The 22965-nt window shown below is 36.1% G+C and overlaps 4 protein-coding genes across 4 annotated transcripts in view; all 4 read left to right on the forward strand.

The window, feature by feature from the left end:
- Window positions 1–4746: 4746 nt before the first annotated feature.
- Window positions 4747–7211, forward strand: LOC146372123 (uncharacterized). Its single transcript, XM_084952753.1, has 5 exons — window positions 4747–4824; window positions 5376–5567; window positions 6086–6288; window positions 6406–6439; window positions 6598–7211. The coding sequence occupies exons 1-5, from the start codon at window positions 4809–4811 to the stop codon at window positions 6690–6692; spliced, it is 540 nt and encodes a 179-aa protein (XP_084808879.1). The 5' UTR covers window positions 4747–4808; the 3' UTR covers window positions 6693–7211.
- Window positions 7212–7699: 488 nt separating this feature from the next.
- On the forward strand, window positions 7700–13740 carry LOC146372124 (uncharacterized). The gene is made up of 8 exons (XM_084952733.1): window positions 7700–7824; window positions 8015–8034; window positions 8905–9096; window positions 9551–9805; window positions 11605–11640; window positions 12045–12074; window positions 12870–12905; window positions 13245–13740. Exons 2-8 carry the CDS (start codon window positions 8019–8021, stop codon window positions 13349–13351), a joined length of 672 nt encoding a protein of 223 aa, XP_084808859.1. The 5' UTR covers window positions 7700–7824; window positions 8015–8018; the 3' UTR covers window positions 13352–13740.
- Window positions 13741–15154: 1414 nt separating this feature from the next.
- On the forward strand, window positions 15155–18861 carry LOC146372125 (uncharacterized). Its single transcript, XM_084952741.1, has 6 exons — window positions 15155–15685; window positions 15917–15936; window positions 16684–16875; window positions 17065–17267; window positions 17387–17414; window positions 18213–18861. The coding sequence occupies exons 2-6, from the start codon at window positions 15921–15923 to the stop codon at window positions 18323–18325; spliced, it is 552 nt and encodes a 183-aa protein (XP_084808867.1). The 5' UTR covers window positions 15155–15685; window positions 15917–15920; the 3' UTR covers window positions 18326–18861.
- A 34-nt stretch (window positions 18862–18895) lies between these two features.
- Window positions 18896–22965, forward strand: part of LOC146372126 (uncharacterized) — a 30077-nt gene continuing 26007 nt past the window's right edge. The window contains exon 1 of the mRNA XM_084952714.1: window positions 18896–20139. Coding sequence (XP_084808840.1) covers window positions 20121–20139 — 19 coding nt within the window. The 5' untranslated portion in view covers window positions 18896–20120. The remainder of the gene's footprint in view (window positions 20140–22965) is intronic.

Raw genomic sequence — 22965 nt, forward strand, 5'->3', positions numbered from 1 at the left:
ATGAAATATATGTGTATAATATATATATATATATATATATATATACAGAGAGAGAGCAAAACCTGCAACCACCATTAACACATGTTCTGAGATTTCAGCTGAATTGTCAGGGCTCTGTGTGCGGGCAGGCGGAGGTGAGGATCCAAATGCAGGACTCGTGGAGACAGGATTTCAACTCAAAAAAGCTTCTCATCTCAGCTTTATTGCTGGTAAGGAACAAAACATAAACAGAACAATGAACGCTGAAAACGGAACCACACAGGCAGGATCCGAGGGTACAACACGACACTGAGCAAAGGCAAACACAGGGTTTATATACACAGGGGAGTAATCAGGGAATTGAAAACAGGAGGAAGACACAGCTGGGAGAGATTAGGGCTAACGAGACAGGGGGAGCGAAGTTAGACATACTGACATAAGATGTAACCCTTCAAAATAAAACAGGAAACAATACACAAAGATGCAGACTAAGAAAACACAGACTTTACACAGGTAGAACTAAACCTAAACCAGAATAAGCTGGAACATACTTATTAATAATCATCATCATCATCATAGCCTGACAAGAAATCAAGAAAATAACCAAAAATACAAAAGCCAAGACATGAGAAACTCAAAATGCTGGGTCGAAACGACCCAGGACAGTGGCATGACTGGGAAGAACAAGTTCCAGGCAATTGATACGTGGTTGCCAGATACAATGCTGAGACAAGAGGAGGAGATAGAAGATGCTAACATCAAGACAAGAAACCTCCTTATCGTTCATGGAGGGTGTCACATCAAGCCCAGCACCAGCCAAGGTCTAGTAAGTATCAGAACCAATATCCGGGATGAAACAATGAAGATCCATTAGTGCCATATGTTATCTCACTAGGAGCGTACCCTGATGTTGCCTGGCATGCATACAAACTGGTGAGGATCATACAAACTGCTGATTACCATTTTGAGGTGCTGGAATGCAAAATGTTAAATTGTCTAACTAGCTACCTAGCCCAGCCACATAATTTTCTTTCTCTTTGATCTTTGGGATGTTTTTGAAATAAGCTGTGTGATCATTTTTATTCCCATTAAATAATGTGGGATCTTTTCATTCCTCACACATTACACAGTCCATACAATTATAGATATCAAGCTTGATTTTATTTTATTGATATTTAATATGTTTTCAAACGGGTCCTTTTCCTTTACTGAGCAGAAACAGTTTGTATCTTCTGACTATGGAATAAAGACACTTATATATCTGACTGACTGACACTTGCAATTCCATTCATCAAAAAAAGAAGCTCACGTCCCAAAAGACACTCATTCTCTCTGAGATGGATTCATTCTGATCAGTTTGGTTTTGCCAAGCCACATTTTAATGCATATAATTAACACACAGTATGAAAAACGAACAATTTCTCTGCATAAAATAAATAAATAAATGTAAGTTAATTAACTTACATTTATTTTTGAGGTGATGAAGTTAATAACTTTTAATAAGCACGTTCTATCTTGCACAGTGTAATGTTTGTCAAGGATTTCTTTGTGAGTTTCCATGTAGAGCCATGTAGATTAAGTAAGCTGACTATTTTCCTCATATTGTTTCTGATCGATTTTATCCAGTTGTCTCCACACTCACAGGTGATAAACCAGTAATTCTAGTGGTGATACATCATGCCTTCAATCTCATTATGTAATAGATGAAAGCTGGAGAAGAACCCAGACACTAAGAATCCAAAGTCTCTATATGAGCTACCAATATCATTTAATATGAGGTTTATGAGATTTGTAGTTCTTTGTTGCATCTTGATTTTCATGAGTAAAACAGAATAAATCCATGTTTCAAAGGGCAATTTCCTGGTTCAAATTTGATCAAACTTATAATGTAACAGGATGGGCCCAAATTACTCAATGGGTGTTCTGGGCAGAGACCCAGAGGCCCACGCACAGGAAAATGAAAAACAAATGAAAGAAGAAGTAGAAGACAAAAAAAAGTAAAATGAATAAATAAATAAATCTAGAATTATTGTCTAAATTAAAGCAATATAAAAACATTACTTTCCCCCCCTCATTATAACAAAATGTAACATGTAGCTGGAGCATAACAGAGAGCAATTCCTTTTTACTTGCCATATTTTCTCCTACACTGCTGAGGCTAAAAGTCTCTCCCAAACTCAGCTTGATAGTGAGATTATCCTAGTTCCAAAATGGAAAACATGGATTTAGGATATGGAATAAAGGGAATAAAGAGTTGCCGCTTTTAAGAAAATTTCCAACTCCCTTTATTTTTAACTAAGTCAGGATAAAATCACTGCAGTTTATGATAATATGCAAGTTAATCTTGAGGTTAGTTACAACATGGGTCACAAGACGATTGGTGTAATGACCTCAAATGTGTGTGCTTTCATCAGTCATGATTGACACTTATATGGGAGGTACTGTCAAGAAGTGAGACAGTGTAACCAAAGTGGTGCAGGCAAGAGATGCTGAAAGGGGGATAAGGAGATTGTTGGGCATACGGAGGAAGAGAGACAAGAGATAGCAGGTATGTTTAAGGGTGTTTGTGTGTGTGTGTGTGTGTGTGTGTGTGTGTGTGTAGGGGGACAATTAAATGAAACATGTTATTCTATTATTGTTGCTGTATCCACGTGATTTATGTGAATAAGTTCAAAACTTTACGTATACTGAAATTGATTAACTCATTTCATGATCTGTGACTGAGTTGTAAAATATGGCAGATGATTTAGTCCTCTATTGTCTTTATTTAAACTTATCTATCTTTGATGTGTGAAAAATATTCCAAGATTGTAAGGATGACTGCACAATCTTTATCTTACAAAGTTACCAAACATTTTCCAAAATCAGTTTTTAAGACAAAGTGCAGTAGCATAAGACATGGGTGGTCTTTGCTAATATTTAATGAGCTATTTAGTGTAAAAAAAATAGCAGAGTTTATTTGCCTGTCTATATAACATGCTTCAACGCTTTTACTTAATTAGATCTATTGGATGATATATTGATTTTACTGCTTTCCAGAGTTACCACTGAAAAGTTGTCAGGATTATGGAGAATGATCTGAAAAGAACAAAAACATGTTGAGTGGCAGCTGACTGTGGTTAATTGTTGACGTCAGAAGACTTACAGTAATCAGATTCTATCATTTCAAATAAAATTCCTAATATGGATAACACTGGAGGGTAATAATGCTGTTTCTATCACTCAACAATTCATTATGTACCATTCTAAATATCAGTCTATTATCTAGTATCCATTCTCTCCTTACTGTAGTAGTTGGAGAGACAGTCCAATATGCTGGCTGGTGGTTTTTGCATTTGATAGTGTTAACGTAAGTACACCATTACTGCTTCCATAGGAATTAACACCTTGAAGCCTAAATCATGAAATAATTGCCAGAAAAATCTTTAAAAAAAAAACAAAAAACAAAAAAATCTTTATTTAACCTTCTTTTGTTTATTTTTTTTGTAATTATTTAAAAAATAAATTACATTCCAATTTCCATATATGACATTTAATTTGTATCATATCTGCCTATTTGCTTGTTTTTTAAATTTGTTTATTTAGGTTTATTTAGGTTTTTCAGGGGGGAAAATTCACACTGATGATGTTGAAGTCCCAAAAACTGGCAAAAAACTGTATGTATCAAATGTTATACACTAGGCGTTAAAGGGTTAAAAGGGCACAGGACTTACTGGAGTACTATGAAAACGTCCTTTTTCAAATGACTGCATAGTTAAATAATGCTGCTGTTTCAGTTAGGTTGCTAAAGGCTGTGAAGTAGACATCAGAATGTTGTTAGCCGTGTTTTAAAATACGCTCTTTTCTAAGCTAACTTCCTGTTTAGCTGAAATCTTCTTGGTTTCCAACAGTGTGTTTGGGCGTTTCAGCAGTGTGTGTGTGGGGGAATTTCAGTAGTGTGTATTAGAAAGTTTCAGTAATGTTTGTTTGAGTTTCAGTGGTGTGTTTGTGAAAGTTTCAGCAATGTTTGTCAGATAGTTTCAGAAGTGCAAGCACTTCCGTAATAATGTCCCTAACGCCGCCTCACACTCTAGCGGTATTTCCTCTAATTTCATCTAAAGCGGAACTCTGAACAAATACAACAGCTACTGGGAGAGAAGTGGTGCAGCAAAGAGGCACTGAGAGGAGGAAAAGGAGGAAGAAAGCATCAGGCACAAACAGACAGTGAGGGAGAGAAAGCAAGAAGGAAAGGTCTGTTTGTGTTTGTGTGTGCTGGTGTTCATGTGTGTGTGTGTGTGTGTGTGTGTGTGTGTGTGTGTGTGTGTGTGTGTGAGGACACTTACATGTAACATAGTTTCATGCTTATAGGAAGTGAAATCCTCTGTAAACCACAGAGATGACTGTGTAAAGAAAACCCGGACCAGCCTATCGGGCACCAACAACCATGGCACATTCAAAGTCACTTCAGTCGCCTTTCTCCACCATCCTGATTAGCTTAGGTCATCTTCACCATGTCGACCTGACTAAATGCACTGACTTGTTGTAATGTGATTGGTTGTTAATAATAGTATTTTATTTAAGTGCTTCTTTTGTGGCAATCATATCAAGAAATAACGTTTCCAAATCTCAGTAATTGTCTGCTGATTTGCTTTGCTACATCAGACTAATGCAGGTAATACATCTCTAAGATATTTTTTAGCATTCTTGGCCAGGAAAAGCTTATACAAAGCAGCTGTGGCTATGAGGAATCTGCGATGCATATTAACACATATTGCGTTTTGTTATTGCAATTAAATTTTGTTATATTATGCTGATTAAAGGTTCCTTTCTGTTTATCCTTTCTCAGGGACATGGAAAAGCAAAAAGGTAAGAAAAAAGGTTAATATTATTAAGGAGAACAAGCTACACTTGGCAATTACGATAGAGAACATTTCTAACTGCTTTTTTTAAAATCTTATGATTAACTGAGTGTGCAGATAATTGTGATTGGAGTTTCCCCTTATTTCAATAACTTTGAGCTACACAGGTCACACTGATGATGTAGAACTTTTAAAAACTCACATTTATAATATGGTACACTTGGTGTTACAGGATAAAAAGGAAGTAACTATAGAGGCCAAACCCTGGCTTCTGGTGAACTGGATATGTGATCACTTGTAGTAGAGAGATTTCTGACAGTCTCTGTGAAATCCATTGCTCAAGCCCCATTCAGGGTGCTCTAGTGACCAGTCAGTGACCCCACTGGCAACTAGAAGTTACTGGGGTGTGCGTGTCACTGACTGGTCTCTAGGCCAAAAGTCTAATGTAATTAACGCATCTAATAAGCTAAACACAAAATATATAATGTATATTATCGCTCATTGTGTGTAAGATGTGTGGCTTCACACTTGTCTTCTTCTCCTTTTTAATTTCTTTAGTGTTGTGGAAAAGATTCTTTGTCATCTCGGCTGGAAAAACAAATGAAGCTCATCATTCTTTTATTAAAAGCCTTAAAGGTATCGGTCAAATGGAAGTGACCTCCGCGGAAAAATCTGACTACCTTCTGATTTTCTGTCCTGTTAATTCACAAGTTGGAGCAGACATTGCCGAGGCCCTGGACAAGATTCCCCGTAAGAAGTCCTTATTCACTAGTTTTTCAACTGCCATCAGAATTCTAGAGAACCTATTCAAAATAATTATATGAAGGTATTTTGAAAAATATCATAGCAAAAAATAGAGCATTCTATCTGCATGTGACAGGTATAACATTAGCTGCCCACTTCCTTTGTATTCACATTTGTCAAAAGACATGCACTGTTTTTTTGTAATTAGAAAGCGAATGAATGGACAGTCTTCATGTATTAAATCAAACTTGCTCACTTTTCCATAAAATCTTAAGATCATGATCAGAGTAACTATAAAAAACAACAACATAGGAAAACTATTCCTGCAGTATGTATCAGTTAATGTGAGCAGACTAATGTCACAGGGAGTACTGTGGTTCATTCAGTCAATGCTGCTGGTATATGTGAAAAAACCTGTGATGAACATTCATGTAGTTCTTCTTTCTTCTTCATTTAACGTGCAGGCCAAGACCAAAAAAATCTTGCTTCTGAATCATTTGATCCTGTTGTCTCTCTGCCTACAGGTGGTAAACCTGTAATTCTGGTGGTGATGCATCACACCTCCAATCTTGAGCATGTTGTAGCTGAGAGCTGGAGACAGGTGAAGAACGAGAATGTCCACCTCACTGTGGATTGTCTGGTTTATGAGGGAAAACTGCTTGATTGCAGCTTCAATGATATCATGTGGCGTGACATTGGGAAGTATTTCAGAGTTTCCATTCACCAGGTAATTTCTATACATACAGTCATGCTTCTGCATGGTACTATTAATAACAAGCAAACAAACAACCCCACCCTCAATGAAAACCCAAACATGATTATAACTCTTTGTTTTATTCTTTAGCTCATTCAGACTTCCAAGTGGCGAAAATGCAGTTGTAAGTATAACTGTAATGCTTTTGTATATTTCATCAAAGATTGCTTTTGTCGCTTTCCACATAGTAAAGTTGTACGGACATTGGCATTAATATTCAGTGACTAATTTCAAACTTATAAATGTTTAACTTATAAATAACAAGCTCTTTTCTCCCCGTAGGTTGCACTGACCCTCTGATACTGGGTGTAGGTTTTATAATGTGTATTATGATGGTGGCAACTGTGACTATGGAAGTAGTGCGAAGGATGATTTAGATGTTACTGAGCTGAATGTTTTTCTCAATGCCATTATATCTGGATCATAAAAAAGGAAAATGATATAATGATAACAGATCTGCAACTTTATGCACAGACCTACATGTTTATTGAAAAAATGTGTTGTGAGTTTGACAGTGAGATCTGAGATGCTAAAATGTTCTAAAAGAATAACTTGCTGCTCTTGTCCAATGCTTGTGTCAAAGAAATCCTCTCTGAAGAGATGGTTGTGTAAATTTTGCATCCAATGTTTCAGCCAAAGGTGCTATGAGATTAATGTTTTTTAAAGTTCAACATGTGGCTATATTTCCAGTTCACAGTCTCTTTTTGCTTCTTCTTAAGCAAAGCATTTCCCCTGTGTATTGCTGTATGATATAATGTTGTGGTTAAGATTTAGGTTTAGTTGAACAGGTTAGTAAGTTTTAAATAACAGCTCAGAAAGTAAGAATGCTGTTTTGTGCAATTTTATTAATTATATTTAAATTATCTGTGATGAATACAAATCAGTTGTATATAGTGTTTTATTTTATTTTATTGTGTACAGTATCTTATTCTTATTCTTATCATCTTATCTTATTCCAGTGTTTTTTTCAAATTTTTGCTATGTAACTTTACACTGTCCACTTTCTGCTGTAACAAAACAAATTTCCCACATGTTGGACTAATAAAGGTTATCTTATCTATATTATCATATCTTATGATGCACAGTCATCAGATTTAAACCAGCATGTTTTACAGTTTTCCCTGCCACAACAATCAAAACACCAAAGGAGGGGATCTATTTTTGATAGAATATTTTTGAAGCATGAATTTCCTCTTTCCAAACACTTGGAAAATAATGGCAAGGGACAATAAAACTAAAGTCCAGCATAACCTTTTTACAGTTTATATAGCTTTTCCTTTAAATTCTCACCTGACCCATTTATTTATTCCACAGTTTTACACTCTGTTAACCCACTTCCACTACTGCTGTGTTCTGATCTTATTTTTTTCAAACACTGAAAGAGTTAACGTTCCTGTTTGGGCAGTTACTTTAAAATCGAAAATGAAACTGCTTCACTGACAGGGAAGGACGTCACTCCCTTTTCAATGTTCGAAGGATATACCAGAGACTGTATACTCAAGCTATTATGTAAGTGAATTTCTCAAAATCTTTCCATGTGAAGCTGTGAACTTCACAGCTCTAGCAGGCCCAGACATATACATATTCTCTAGGCCAATGTTAGCCTAGCTTTTTAAAAAGTGAACAGAAAGTAAAACTGCTGACCATGATTATTCATTGTTGTTTTGACTAAAGGCTCCTTTCTCTTCTCCCTCCTCAGAGACATGGTACAAAGACATGGTGAGAAAATATGGTGCTTTTGAATTTTTAAGTTTTATCTCCAAAAGTAGATTCTGTTCATCTGGACGTAGCGTTTTCAGTGGGAGAAACGTTTCCCCCACTGAAAACGCTACGTCCAGATGAACAGAAATAACTTTTGGAGATTTACCTGGATGATTGAGCATGCATCAAGACTTTTTAAGTTTTACTTTTCAAAATTAAAGTTGTCAGATATTTCACTATTAAAGACAATAAGCTTTATTTAATAATTACACTTGAAATGATACAAAGTTGCAAGCATTTTTTAGCCACAGAAGGTGGTCTGGGGGAGGCTTCAGTTTGCAGCTAAACACGGAATTAATGGAAACCAACGATACTCACAGTAAATTCTAATGGTGGTATAAAAAAACTAGAATTATCCCACTTTAATTTTACATTTTGATTTTCACTATGGCCAGCACTGTGACACACTCTGGAACTGTTGCCTCACAGCAAGAAGGTCCTGAGTTTGACTCCCGGCTGGGGTCTTTCTCCCCGTGTTTGCGTGGGTTCTCTCTTGGTACTCCAGCTTCCTCCCACAGTCCAAAGGCATGCAGTTAGTCGGGATACGTTAATCGGTAACTCTAAATTGCCTATAGGTGTGAGTGCAGATGGTTGCCTGTCTCTACATGTTAGCCCTGCGACACACTGGGGACCTGTCCAGGGTGTACCCTGCCCTTTGACAGGGAAGACAGGAATATAGATGCATGAATTCAATCTGGTTCTTCTTTAAAATATCTGGATTTAGATTAGCACTGTTAAGCACTGTTTATATGGTTGATACACATTAACTCATTAAAAATTATGTTACATCTGAACAAGGATCCAATTTTTCTTTTTGTTTCATTTTAGAGTCATGGAAAAAATTCTTTGTGTGGGAAGCAGGAAAAACAAATGGGGCCCATTTTCCAGTTGTTCAAATGCTCAAAAGTATTGGACAAACAGACGTGACCTCTGCAACGGAATGTGACTACCTTCTAGTCTTCTGTCCTGTCGTTTCACGAGTTGGAACAGACATCGGCGAGGCCCTGCACAACATAACTCGTAAGAAATGTTAAATAACTAAATGCTAAATAATACATGCATGCATGACACATTGAGTTTTGATTGAAGTTATTGCTGTAGGGTGAAGATGAAAGTGAAATTTGTATACACTCATTGTAGATGTGACTATCATGGTAATTTACAGAATTCAAGTTTAATAACTTAAAAAACAACAATTGCAATTTGCCATGTGTTGTTTGTTTAGCACATTAATTGCACCCCCTGCTAATTTTTGAACTACTAATTTGTCCTACTTTTGATATGGTGTTTTGGTTATCATTACTCCTTTTAGTGATTTTAGTGATTATGGCCTCATGCTACGTTCACTTAGAATATTTGGCCTGTAAAGTGGGAAATAAATATAAAATACAAAATTGGAAGTAAACAGAAAGGCTACATTTAACATGCAGGCAAAAAGCCCAAACATTTGATCCTGTTGTCTCTTCACTTACAGCTGGCAAACCAGTAATACTGGTGGTGATGCATCACACCTTTGATCCTCACCATGTTGTAGCTGAAAGCCGGAGGCAGGTGAACAACCCAAATGTCCACCTAACAGTGGACTGTCTGTTTTTTGAAGGCCACCTCCTCAGTTGTAACCTCAATGATACCATGTCGGGTGACATCAAAAAAATTTTTGGTTCTGAATTCCCAGTTCCAGTCTTAATTCACAACTTGATCTCTTTGTGGCAACACATCCCAAGTTTCTGTAAGTATGATATAATACCTTCATCTATCTGATTTATCTGAATATTCATCTTTGTGTTTTCTTGATGACCACCAAATTTAAAGTTCCTTATTTCTCACGGTATGGTCACATTTATTTAAAAAAAAAAAAAACCCTCCAATATTTTCTGGCACACAGTGTTGGGAAGGTTACTTTTAAAATGTATTCCACTACAGATTACAGAATACATGCCCCAAAACGTATTTTGTAACGTATTCTGTTACGTTACTCAATGAGAGTAACGTATTCTGAATACTTTGGATTACCTATTATATTATCATGCTTTTTACAACTACATGAATGTACTATTGCTGTGTGATTTATTACTATTACTGAAGGTTACTTGCCATACTAATACCAACTAGACTTTTAAATCTTAATGTAAAATGAGTAACAGCAGGGTGGACATTAGGTAAGGCTGCACTTTTTGCAGCGATCTCATATAGAAAACAGGTTAACAGGAAAACAGGTCCGCGGCTCCAAACTGTAGTAAAGGGACCTTTGGCTAATATGTCGGGTTCCGAAAACTAGCTTTACTTTGTTGTCTGGGTCAACTTTGCTAGCGAGAGACAGAGAGATGCATTGAAAGGCTGCTCCAACGGAACTTATTGTTTCGGAGGAAAACAAACACAGTCGAGTCTTAATAGCTTACTTACAACTAAAAAAATTTTCATTTTAGTCCTTGCTCTTCCACGTCAGTGCTGAGACCTTGAAAACAACCACAGTGATGGAAGAGACACACCCGTGGGAGAGATTCATACATTTTTGTATGTGAGAGAGTGAGAGACATCTGAAGAGGTGACACACTTACCGCAAGGCATACTCTGACCTGGAGAAAAAAAGTTTTCTCGCCATCTCCCAATAGTATATCTTTTTTTCCTTTTTTTTTTTCAATGTCTCTTGCAGTGCTCTGTGCAAAATAAACACCAAACTGAAAAACATTCACCAAGCTGAATCCAAGTCAGAAAAGAAAAGTATGTAGGATATTTAGTGGCCTGAAATTTATTAATCCATAAAGCCTAACTAGTCAAAACTCCTTTGTGTGTCTTCATATTGAAAGATGGTTCTGGTCATTTCCAATGGTTTGTATCATAAATGACCTACTTTAATGAAAATCTAAGTAATGTCTAGCCATGGCGTAATTAAAAGTACCTATGCGTAAGGCATATCAGTTGTGTTTGAGTAGTAAAAGATACTGTACAAATTGATGCTCTCTTTTTCCCCTATTTGAGGTTTAGGTAGCTTCATCTGAAAAATATTTGGACTTTGCAAGTATGACTGTACTAGTTTTTGCTTATTTTTTAGTTGTTTCCTAAAACATCATTTGTTGGTGTTTTAGGTTAATATATTGTAAAGGTACAGCTTTTAGATATATCCCAATGTGTTCTAACTCACAACATAACCAGAAAGCCCTTTTAAGCCCATGCTTCCATCCCATTCAAGTTGTTGCCGACTGCATCGAGCTGACGTGCAGTAACATTTCTTGGAATATGCACATCAGGTTATGTGGAAGGTGACGGCACAGGGTTAAAAGGCCATTCTGGTAACATTGCTAGTTACAATGTAAATTTCCTGCAGAAGTCTAGATCATATATAAGTTAGCATGGTAGTATAAGGTCTAGATGTTGTTCTACTATGCTTTTCCACGAGTTTTTGGTTGTGATCACTTTGGTTTCTCCCTCTAAATAATGTGTTTATTCAATGATGAAAAAAAGTAAAAGAAAAGCGTATATGACTATGATCAAAGATTTATTTAATGAGCACGATTTTGTTTAATTCAGTTTTAGGTTTCTTCATCTGGAAAATATTTGGACTTTGTAAGTATGACTGTATTTTTTTTTAATCTTATTTTCATTTTTAGCGTATTTCATACTAAAACATTAAAAATATAAATAAGTAATTTTATGTTCTAATATACAGTGTTAAGAGCAAATATCTCTTGTTATGTTCTATAAGATTGTAATATAGATAATGCTCAATATTTCTGTTGCATCCACTGGGTTGAAATAAAATAAAAACAAAACAAATGAGCAAAAAGAAAAAAAAACCCACAAATGACAATGGTATAATTATCTTACAAGATGTGTTTCAGTAGCAAAATATACCAGACAACTTATTGCTCTGTTTTTATTTGTTTAGGTAGCCCTGCCTGAAACATATTTGAACTTTGTAAGTATTAACTGTGTTAGCATTACCTTAACATCATTTTATTGTGTTTTAGGTTGCTCCAGTATCTGGAATATATTCGTGTGTAAGTATAATTATTAATAATTTTTATCCTTATTCATGTCTTCATCTTTTATCTCCATAAAGGTACAGTTTTTAGAACAAATATCCCAATGTGTACTAAGTCACAGCATAACTGGAAAGCCTGTATGCTGCAACTTTCCACACCATTTAAGTCACTGCCAACTGCATCAACCTGAAGTGTAGTAACATTTTTGCGGATGTGCACATCAGGTTGTGTGGAAGGTGACGGCACTGAATTAAAATGACTTTCCAGTTACAATGTAAATTCCTGTACAAGTCTAATTCACACATAAGCTAGCATGGTAGAATAGAATTTCTTGATGTATGCTCAACCATCCTGGTAAGTAAATCCCAAAAGGTTGATTCCCCAACCTTATAAACAGCACATTTGCAGTCATTGTGTGAATGTACTGTTTATAAAGTTGGGGAAACCAGCAGTGAGCTGAGACTGAAGAAGTCACTTGGATGGGTGATGAAATGTTTTTCCCACTGAAAATGCTATGTCCAGATGAACAGAATCAACCTTCTGGGGTAGAATAACATCTAGATGTTGGTTGTCCATGGTATTTCACCAAAATAAATTTTTTTGGATCACTTTGGTTTCTCCCTCTAAATAATGAGGTTATTTAATATTGTACTAGTGTTTATATCTATTTTGTTCATGAATTGATAAAAAAGAGATAAAGGAAAGCATACATGACTATGCCTAAAGCTTTATTTACCTACATTCTGTCATTTGTGTGTGAGTGGTAAAAATAACAGACGACTTACTCTTCTGTTTTCATTTTACTTTTAGGTTTAGGTAGCCCCATCTGGAAAAAAATCAGACCTTGTAAGTATCACTGTATAAGTTTTAGCTTTGTTGGTGGTGTATCCTAAAACATATAATAACATGTTCTGTAGAAATCACTCAGCCTGTTTACAATGTAATCAGAATGTAGTGATGAGCAAACACAAATGTCACTCTACTCAGAACTAGTCTTACAGGTCACTTGAGTCAGTTACACACTTGTAAAAGTACTTAGTACTTTCAGTTTTCGGAAACCAGCTACTGCAGACATATGGATGATTTATGTGTCTCACACAGAATGTGTCTCAGAAACTCTCTCTACCATAAGTATGGTCCACTGTGGCTTATTGCTCTTTTTTTCTTTATTTTTCTTAATTTTAGGCTTGAATCCTCTGGTACAGATTGCTGGATTGATTGTTCCTTTGCTGATGGCAGTTGTGACATCATTCAGCTCCAAAATATGGAAGAGAAATAAAAGTGGGAAATGAGGACTGCAAAACAAAATCCAAAAGCAATAATTTAACAATATCACAGTATGTTTTCTTGATACTGTATATAAAACAAAATATATGTAATATATCATGCCTTTGTAATCATTAAAGATGTGTTAGTTATGTATTATAGTTATGAAAGCTGGTATAGATGTTTTAGGGATGAATCTTTTGATCATTGGTACTGTAGCATGCTAAAGATGAAATGTTGCTTTACTCACATGTCCAGATGTCAAGACTGAAAAGTGAGCTTTAAGAAAACAGAACCATTTCTTTCCCAGTTATTGCAGACATGCTTATGTATTTTAAAATAACGAATTTATTGAGTGGATATCTTGGTGTCATTTGTTGCTTTTGTTTATACTGAATTAAAAGACATTCTTTATTAAGTGACATTAAAAACTGTTTCTGATTTAACAAATTTCAACAAGTAGATATAGTTCAAGTTTACAGGTTTTTGTGCTTCTTTTCAGGTCATTAATTCTTTCTCTAGAATTCTATTTTCGCTTAAACTCTTGAATTAATATTTACACACTCATTGTGTGGAACACAATAAAACCAGAGACTGTCATTTAAGGAGTTGCCCCGCCCCCGACCGTTTTTTTTTTTTTAATAAATATTGAGAAGTGAACTTAAAGGAGCATATTTGTGTGTGGTTCAACTTTATGCAATTTAACTTTCTGAAAAGAAAGAAAACAAGAGCCATATTAAGAGCTCTTTTAATGTCCATGTCGGTTCTCAGTCATACAGGCCATGGTAATCTAAGGAGCTTGGAAAGAAAAGCGACTTCTTTAAGTTTCTTGATGATGTTTCACCTCTCATTCGAGAAGCTTCTTCAGGTCTAAAACCAAAGATGTTCCTCGAAATCCCTGCTGATAATGACCCACATGATAATTTGGAGTAAAGGTTAACACCTCATTCTTTATCATTGTTCAGTGACATTGAGGAGTCAAAAGGTAAGAAAAGAGGTTACAATAATAATTTGTAATCACTATTCATACCTGACAGATTCATACAATAGACAGACAGAGGTAGCAACTAGCATTTGATTAAGTTAATATTTCACAGTTATATGACGAGTCTGTGGAGACTCAGGAAAAATCTAAAAGACATGTGATTATTGTATTTTGAGTGCAATTCACCAGAAATGCAAACAAATACCGTGTGCTGCTCACATGTCAGCTTAAAGTAGACAGGAAAGGTAATAGATAATTCACTAATAGACAGAGAACATAATAACTGCCGACCGTACCTGCTACATTCATTTCAGTGTGTTAAATGTTCAAAAATAGCCTCATAGTCATTCATAGCTGCCTTATATAAAAATGGTTTATATAGTTGTTTCACAGGTTAAAGAGTAAATAATTAATAAAAACTAACGATAACTGGTAATTCTAATGGTTGTAGTTATTTTTATAATAATAATAATAATAATAATAATAAATTATACCTATACAGTAAGGCAAAAAGGCACACCTTGATTTAACTCAACAACAAATTTCCAGTCATGGACCAGTGCACAGACTGGTGGGGCCCCTCCAGCTTCCAAATGTTATCTATAGCACAATCACTGGTTCACAGTTTTCACAGGCTGTAGTAAACTTTTAACAAACAATCCAAAAGTCCTACAACATTTATAGCATAATGTTCATATTCATTTACACAGAGATGATCTTTCAAATACCAGATATTACTCATTACTTTTTTGACAAGATTTTATTTTATTTATTTAATCCGTTTATATTAACAATGGCTTAGGAAGAGTTAGGGAAATCGTTTCACACAAGTGGTTCTGAAATGTTTCACAATGAGCACCACCTCAGAAAATATTTGGCCCTTGAAATTCCACCATTGTGACCAGCACTAAACTAATGTAGCATAGGCCTACATAGGAAGGCAAATGAAATAAAGCTTTAACCAGTCTGTTCTCTCTCTAACTTCTTCTGTCAGCTTCTCGTCATCATGTGTAGAAATGACCTGATAGGCTGAGTAGTGTCACATGGGATAAGTTAAACTGAACGTGATTGGTCTGTGAGACTGTTCTACTTCATTTTGGGGTTCATTGTTCAGTTCTTCAACAGCTTAAAGGGATTGGCCACATTGAGGCCGTCTCATCACCACCTGTAGCTGCATATCCTTTTAGTCTATTGAGTCACACTGACGTTAACATTCTTTTACCTGCCCGTCCAGTTTTGTTTTCAACTGGTGAACAAGTTAATTCTCAAAGAACAACCGACAGCACTTCATTGCATGGGGAGACACTAGAGTTCTTTTTTTTCTGTTGGGAAGGAATTTCTGTTTCAAAACAAGTCAAGAAATTGTAATCTCTATGTAAGTAACTTTAGTCTGCAAAATGTAAATGTCTTGCATCAGAGTAATACAAGTTACACCCGTAATCTATTTTTAAAGTTTGTCTTCTAGGCCAGTAAAAGTTGCACAGCTTTTAGTAAAGAAAATGTATAATGCATTCAGTTAATGGATCTGCACCTCCTGTTATTTAGCTATATTGGATTTAGTTAATTTCAACTAAAGTTTGCTTTCTAATTCTTTATCCTTCCTCAGAGACATGGACCAGGGAAATGGTGAGAGAATAATTTTGCTTTATTTTTTAATATTTTCATTAAATATGTCAATATTAAGGTGAATAAGCTGCATTTACTTATTGAATGAGTAATAATTTCAAGTCACCCATAGCAGTCATCCTAAAATATATCTTGTCAGATAAGCATCACTGACTTCTTTCTTACTTGTTAAAGCAAGACTAGTATAAGATCAATACAAAATTTGCCTGGGATAGCTGGTTTACAATCAGCTTATAGAGTAAAAAAATAATTATAATCAAATAAAACTTCCATTAGTGATGAAGAAAATGTTGCAATAGGTCAGATATTTATTTAATACATAGGGTGAGACAAGAAAGAAAACCCAGACTTTTTAACTTCGTTTTACTTTCTGTTGTAATGCTAACTTTCCTATTGATAGTTCAGATTCTTGTGCACTTACCCAACAGGTTAGAAATGAAACATCTAGGTCAAATGTTCAGTCTTTTCTCTTCAGAGATAGTAAGTTGTGATTATTTCCTTGGCTTCCATTGGCTGTAGTCATTTCTACACAGAAAGCTACTTGATAATTTTGAATGGCTCACAAGGCGTCCGTAATTTATATCTATTAGTTTAGCCTGAAATGAAAATAACACTGATTCACTCAGTGTCATGATCAAGCTGCATTTGCAGTTGCATATTAATTAAGTATGGTGACAAAAAAGAAAAGCTTTGGTGTTTTGTCTTCAGTTTCAGAAAACTGTTATATATTGTTAAATCTATCTTTAGGGTCGTGGAAAGTTTTCCGTGTCATTTTGAATGGAAGAACAAATGGCGCTCATCGTTCAATTGTTCAGAAGCTTAAAGACATTGGCCAAACTGAGGAAACGTCTACACAAGAAAGTGACTACTGTGTGATTTTCTGTCCTGTGGTTTCACGAGTTGGGACAGACATTGCTGAGGCCCTCGACAAAATACCATGTAAGGAAATAAAAGCTACTTTTTTATAAATAATTTAAGTGATTTATATACAGGGACACATGTAGGATACAGGCCAAGAACCACATGTGGTGTTTATGTACTACAGCATGAGTTCAAGATCTAGTAACCCAGCCCATTTATTTAATCTCTTTTCTGAATCATCTGATCATGTTGTGTCTTTGTTTATAGTGGGTAAACGTGCAATTCTGGTGGTGATGCATCACACCTACAATCCACAACATGTTGTAGCTAAAAGCCGGAGTCAGGTGAACAACTCAAATGTGCATTTGACTGTGGATTGTCTGTTTTATGAGGACCAACTGCTTGACTGTGACCTCAATAATACCATGTGGAATGACATCCGGAGAACTCTTAGATCTCCAAATCACCAGGTAAGGATTTCACTTACTGATTTATTATTGGGCATACATGCAATAACTGATGTATGTGGTTTGGTGTTTTCAATAAAGGTATTGCTCCTTATTTGTTTTTTTTTCTTTCTTTCTTCCAGACCTCATCATTGCAAGGCTTCCAAAATTGTACGTGAGACTCTTGCGCTCATTCAGCTTCCCTAATAAGTCCGTATTTTCAAAAGAAAAGTTTGATTAGTTTGTTTTAGAGCTAAAGTGCATCTTTGTGCTATCTGAAAACAAAAATCACATAATTTTACATGTAATTTAGTACAGTGGAACCCCGACTTACGAAATTAATTCGTTCCCGAGGGTCTTTCGTAAGTCGAAAATTTTCGTAAGTCGAAGCACCCTTTTTGAGTGAGGCGATGCTGAACGATAGGCTATAGGCTAAATGCTAACTAGAACAACAATACGTCGTTCAAGTGGAACAGCGAAGCGCAAGTACGGAAGCCAAGAGGTTGTCACATGATTCGGAAGGCATTGTGGACATTGTAGGCTCAGCCAATCAGAGCCAGCGGATTTCGTTACTCGGGCATTTTGCCGTAACACGGGCAAAAATATTGCCGTTCAGTGCCTTCGTAACTTGAATTTTTCGTGAAATGGGGTATTCGTAAGTCGGGGTTCCACTGTATTGTGAAAATTATTTATTCCTGTGAAAAAAAAAATTACTTTGATGCCAGTTTACTATACGGCAACACAGTGGCCCAGTGGTTAGCATTGTTGCCTCACAGCAACAGGCTCCTGGATTTGAATCCACTGGTCACTGGGGCATTTCTGTGTGGCGTTTGATGCTCTCCCCATGTGTGCATTCATAGCCTCCAGCCCCCCGGCTGGAAACATATGCACTAATATGTGACAACACGCTTTGAATTGCAAATGATCAAAGATAACTTCTTAACCTCATTTTTCTTTTTTGTTTTTTAGATTGGAGGAAACCTACCACAATATGGCTCATTATTGGTTTTTCTATAGCAGTGGTGATCATTGTGGTTATCGTGGCAGTCAGTGTGGAAATGCAAAAGAAGAAAGGACCTTGAGGTGTGCCATTAATGTGCCCCAACAAAACCAAAAAACCCCAACAAAAAAAATCTAATATCAGTATCAATTTACCAATATATATTTTTTCTTGGAAGGATAAGAGATATGAGCTGTAATCAGCAAAGGGTGTTGTTTTTTAAAGAATTGTTTGGAAAGACCAACTGTCTTTGATATTTTCAAATTGTAAATAACTTTCTTACCATAGGAACGATTTGTTTCTGTTTTGAATTTTGGCTTACTTTGTTAAATAAATAATGACACTATGTAATATATTGTATAGTGTCATCTAAGGTTGGATTTATCTTATTTTAAAATCTTCTAATAGCCAGATTACCTTTTAAAAATGATGTCCACATGCTGTGTATTGCATATTGTGTCTAGGTTTTAAGAAGATGTCTTCGTGAAAAATATTGAAAGAAAATAATTTTCACATTTTTCTGTAGTCTCAAGAGCAGATTCACATTATTTGGAACAAGGTAAACCAAAGTTCACAAACAAAGTTCTAACTATTAACTTACTATTACCATGTGTATTTTAACATGCATTTTCATTGTTTTTTTAGTAAGTACTAATAAACTTTCTTCTCATTACTATTAATTTTAATTAATTCTAGCTTTTAAAAGTTTCTGAGTAGCTATACAATCCAACAATAAAAACCACGAGGTTTTTCAAAGGTAGTACAAATATTCATGTAGACACAAGGAAAAGGCATACAATTCTTGGAGAGAGTGAGTAGTGTGACTTTGATCACCAACTTCTACTACTTTATTGAGGAATCTTAAGCTGACTTGTACTCGAGTCCTCTGACAACTGGCAACTTGCATGTAACCTGGTGTAAAATATTGCCAGCAATTCAGCTCTTCTGATCTTTGTTTTCTTTCTTTCCACTTCATGACAGCTCTGCTCTGAGCAGTGGAGGTCTGAATGAGCAGGATTTGGTATCATGAGGGCGGGGGCTGGAAGGAAAGAAAGGGGATGGGGTGTTAAGGTCACGCCTCTGGCCTAAAAAGGCAAAGCAGAATACCAGTTGACATGAGCCGATCTAAGAATAACTCAGGGCCTTAGGCTTAGAAATTGGAAACACACTATGAACGTAATAGGAAAAATGTGAATTAAGACTTTTAAAGTTTGCAACCGAATACTTTGAAAATACAAATACGCAGATTTGGGAGTTTATGATACAATTACATATTGTTTTAACACATGTGAAAGCACTATCCATACTGTGACCATGTGACTCCAACGGCAACATAGGCTGGTGGGATAAAGTTACATTGAAGCTCTCGCTCCTAGTCTCTTTTCTCTCTTTCCCTTCCATCATCCGTCAGTCCCTGTGCTCGGTCTAATTCTGTCTGAGCCAGTGGAGGTGTGGGTGGGGGGACAAGCTGCTCTATCTACAATCCCAGCCCTAAGCAGGCAAAGGGCAAAGACACGGGCCACGTTAACTTGGTCTCTGCCTGTCTCCCCAGCCTGATCCACTGGGACAGAAGTCAGCTTTCAAGACTCTCTTCCAAACCAAGACCCATTAAAACTTTCTGATGCCTGGAAATATAGTGCAGGATTAAATCCTGAGAATGGACAAAGGGGTGTAGGGTTTCTGGTGGTGGCCTCTGGTTTAATTTTTTCATATTCTCATATATCACAAACCTTTTGGATGACGTTGCTGGATTGGAATTAAACACTGGGATTAAATTGTGCAGACGATCCAAGGATTTACCACAAGTATTTGTGTTCATGGCAACAAAATCTCCATAAAGGATTTAAGTTTTGTAACAGAATATTTATTTTGAAACCATGACCGAAGCAGCTGAAGGTAAAGTATCACCTTGGTTACTCTTTGAATTTCATTTCATTTCAACTTCTTGCCTAAAATATGCCTCTTATCATTTTTATATGAGGCGGGGCACTGTACTTCTGTTTTGCACACAGACCTTCTGATGTTGTGCTGAGTGGTGTGTAGGAGAATTTCATGATTAGAAGTATCTAAAAATATTCTGCTATCATGTATCTGCTATTTGTAATGCAGCTTCAGATCCCCATGACACCACTATGCAGTATAGGATCAGTCAGCATCAACACTGTTCCTGCTGTTGCATATCAGCTGATGTTGTGACACCATTTTACATGTTTTTGCCTGGGATAAAGAAAATGAGATGACAAGAGGATCTTTGAACAGACATTTGGCATTTGTGCACCGTCAAGTTCATAAGATGCCCACTAGTTTTAATTACTTCAAAACCATTCCTTGTCACTGTAGCATGACAGCTGGGTCTAAATACTACAGTACCAATGAGCCTCAGCAACACTGTGATGGAAAAGAAGTCAGTCATGGGCTGTAATCTGGTGCAGTTTGTTTGTGCAATTTAAAATGCTTCATTGTTTTAGTTGACAAAAGATGGTACCACAGCTACTCAATTCAAAACAGACACAGAATTGAAAATGAAGTAAAAACCATATTATTTAGCTCTTGTCCATCATTAGCAGCTACATAGCAGCTATTAGCAGCAGTTAATTTCCCCACTGAAGATTTTAAGTACATAAACTAAGTCATTTGAGTCATCAAAGATAAATTGATGTTAAATGTTTCAACTTAATAGTAAATCAGGACAACAGTAATACTTTATGCTTATGAAACGACTATCCAAATCCATACTTTGAAGTCCATTCAGTATTCTATGTTGACTGAACTTACATTGTGAAATTCTTGGGAAAAAATAATACACTGTCCCAGTGAAAACTGTGGGCACAGTAAGCCAATCACTGCTACAGACATTTGTCTGTATGCAAGAAAGTGATTTGTACGAGTAAGTGGACTCCCAGTCTTGGTAGGATGTTATCTTTGAGTTGACATGTGGATGTGTAAAAAAAAAAAAAAAAAGATTTTCTAATATATCCTGTGTAAGGAAGCACATTTACAAATATAGCATCCGATGTTGCTGAGTGCTCTGGGATCGTGATGTTGTGGGAAAAAACAAAAACAAAAAAAATGTCATTGTATGGTAGATGATTCCTCTGGGTATTCGGCAATTACAAAAGACCACCCACAGATAGGAAGACAAAAAAACGGCAAATGTTAGACAAATAATATGCAATTTTTTGGCAGGGCTAACCTTTGCAGCTCTATGAAAGGCCTTTTTCAAAGAGGAGATTTTGACAGAGTACAGTAGGACAAGCATACATATGTATGTTTGCTCTCAGCCTTTTTTCTCAGCAGCTAATCAGCTAAAAGCTGCTGTGTGGGTGTACACACACATACTTATGCTAATGAGATGATTATTGTTATTGAAATGTCAGCTGAAATGACAGTATAAAGAGCTGATTATCTTCACGTTAAGAATTATGTTGGAAAAAACAAAACTATAATTTTATGGTCCACTTATGCTTTTCTCAAATAGTCAGTCACATTTTATGATGTTAATTAGTGGATGTAGATGAACATGACAAGTGCCAATGAAAGCCTTTTACATATTCTAAAAGCTTCAGGAAACTTTAGTATTTATTTGTCAAACTAATACTTCCAATACTCATGAACGAACATCCATGCTTTAAAATTCAGTTTCTTGGTGTCCACACTTTTTTTTTAATGTTCTTATTCCTAATTATAGGACTCTACATGTTGCCCCTGTGGGTTCCCTCTGTGTACTCTGGCTTTCTCTCACCGTCCAAAGACAGAGTACACAGAGGGAACCCACTTTAAGTTAATAGGTGATTCTTAACTGGCCATGTGAGCATGAATGGGTCTGTGTCGATGTGTTATCCAAGTGAAAGAGTGTCACGCTGTCAAGGGTGTACCTTGCCTCTTGACCTATGATAGTTCAGTCTCTTTCCCCACTGCAAGTTAAGCAGAAGAAAATTTAATGCCTAGATTATTCCTAATATCTAAGCCATTAGGATGTAATTATTACCAATGATATTAGGAATAATAAGATTATTTCCTAATTTAAATGCTTCTGTCAAGACAGCCAGTTATCTTATAATTATTTTTCTTTTTCAGAAGAAAATAAATTATGGAAAAAGGCTTAGTTACGTTCCCCTTTGGAATCCTTTGGAATGGTGCTTCTTACAAGACTAAGAAGACCTGTATGTGTGAAAGACTGGAACAGCTAAGCATTTAGAAATGAAAAAAGAAAATATTTGTATTGAAATATAACATACTCAGGTGCAACAATGCTTCTTTCAATTTCAGTCAGAAGAGTTTACAAAGAACTTGCTGTGGAGATGCTTCATAGTTGGGGAATTAACGTGATGGCTGTGAGGCAAAGCGGAGAAGTAGTCTCTCTGTCACTTTCAGTAAAATTAGACACCACTGGGTGGAAAGAATTCCAGTTGTTTAGTATACTTGTATACTGTTATTTTCCACATAAAGATTACAAATAATAGAGTCTGTAAACCATGCAAACAACCTGTTTGCTTTCTCTGTTGTAATATTGAGAATTTGACACCTGAATGTTGTTGTAGGTTATGTTGGAATCAAATTTCTAACCTGATTTATAACACTTATCAGGCTCAACCATCCGGATGTTAAAAGGTCTCTGCTGCGTTTAGTTCAGTTCTGTGCACTCATTACTGAAATGTTATGACAACACTTCCCTGCATTCTGGCTCCACTAGCTCCTAATGACTGCTCTGAGCTCAGCTGT

This window comes from Perissodus microlepis, chromosome 15 (genome assembly GCF_051167445.1).
Source record: "Perissodus microlepis isolate ML-2025 ecotype Zambia chromosome 15, ASM5116744v1, whole genome shotgun sequence".
Classification (NCBI taxonomy): domain Eukaryota; kingdom Metazoa; phylum Chordata; class Actinopteri; order Cichliformes; family Cichlidae; genus Perissodus; species Perissodus microlepis.

Excerpts from the sequence above, each read along its gene's own strand:
- LOC146372123 (XM_084952753.1), top strand. Across the intron at positions 6,289-6,405 it reads TCAGAGTTTCCATTCACCAG|CTCATTCAGACTTCCAAGTG; the intron begins GTAATTTCTATA and ends TTTATTCTTTAG. Across the intron at positions 6,440-6,597 it reads CAAGTGGCGAAAATGCAGTT|GTTGCACTGACCCTCTGATA; the intron begins GTAAGTATAACT and ends TTCTCCCCGTAG.
- LOC146372124 (XM_084952733.1), top strand. Across the intron at positions 9,806-11,604 it reads GCAACACATCCCAAGTTTCT|TTTTAGGTTTCTTCATCTGG; the intron begins GTAAGTATGATA and ends TGTTTAATTCAG. Across the intron at positions 12,075-12,869 it reads TATCTGGAATATATTCGTGT|GTTTAGGTAGCCCCATCTGG; the intron begins GTAAGTATAATT and ends TTTTACTTTTAG.
- LOC146372125 (XM_084952741.1), top strand. Across the intron at positions 16,876-17,064 it reads GGCCCTCGACAAAATACCAT|TGGGTAAACGTGCAATTCTG; the intron begins GTAAGGAAATAA and ends CTTTGTTTATAG. Across the intron at positions 17,268-17,386 it reads TTAGATCTCCAAATCACCAG|ACCTCATCATTGCAAGGCTT; the intron begins GTAAGGATTTCA and ends TCTTTCTTCCAG.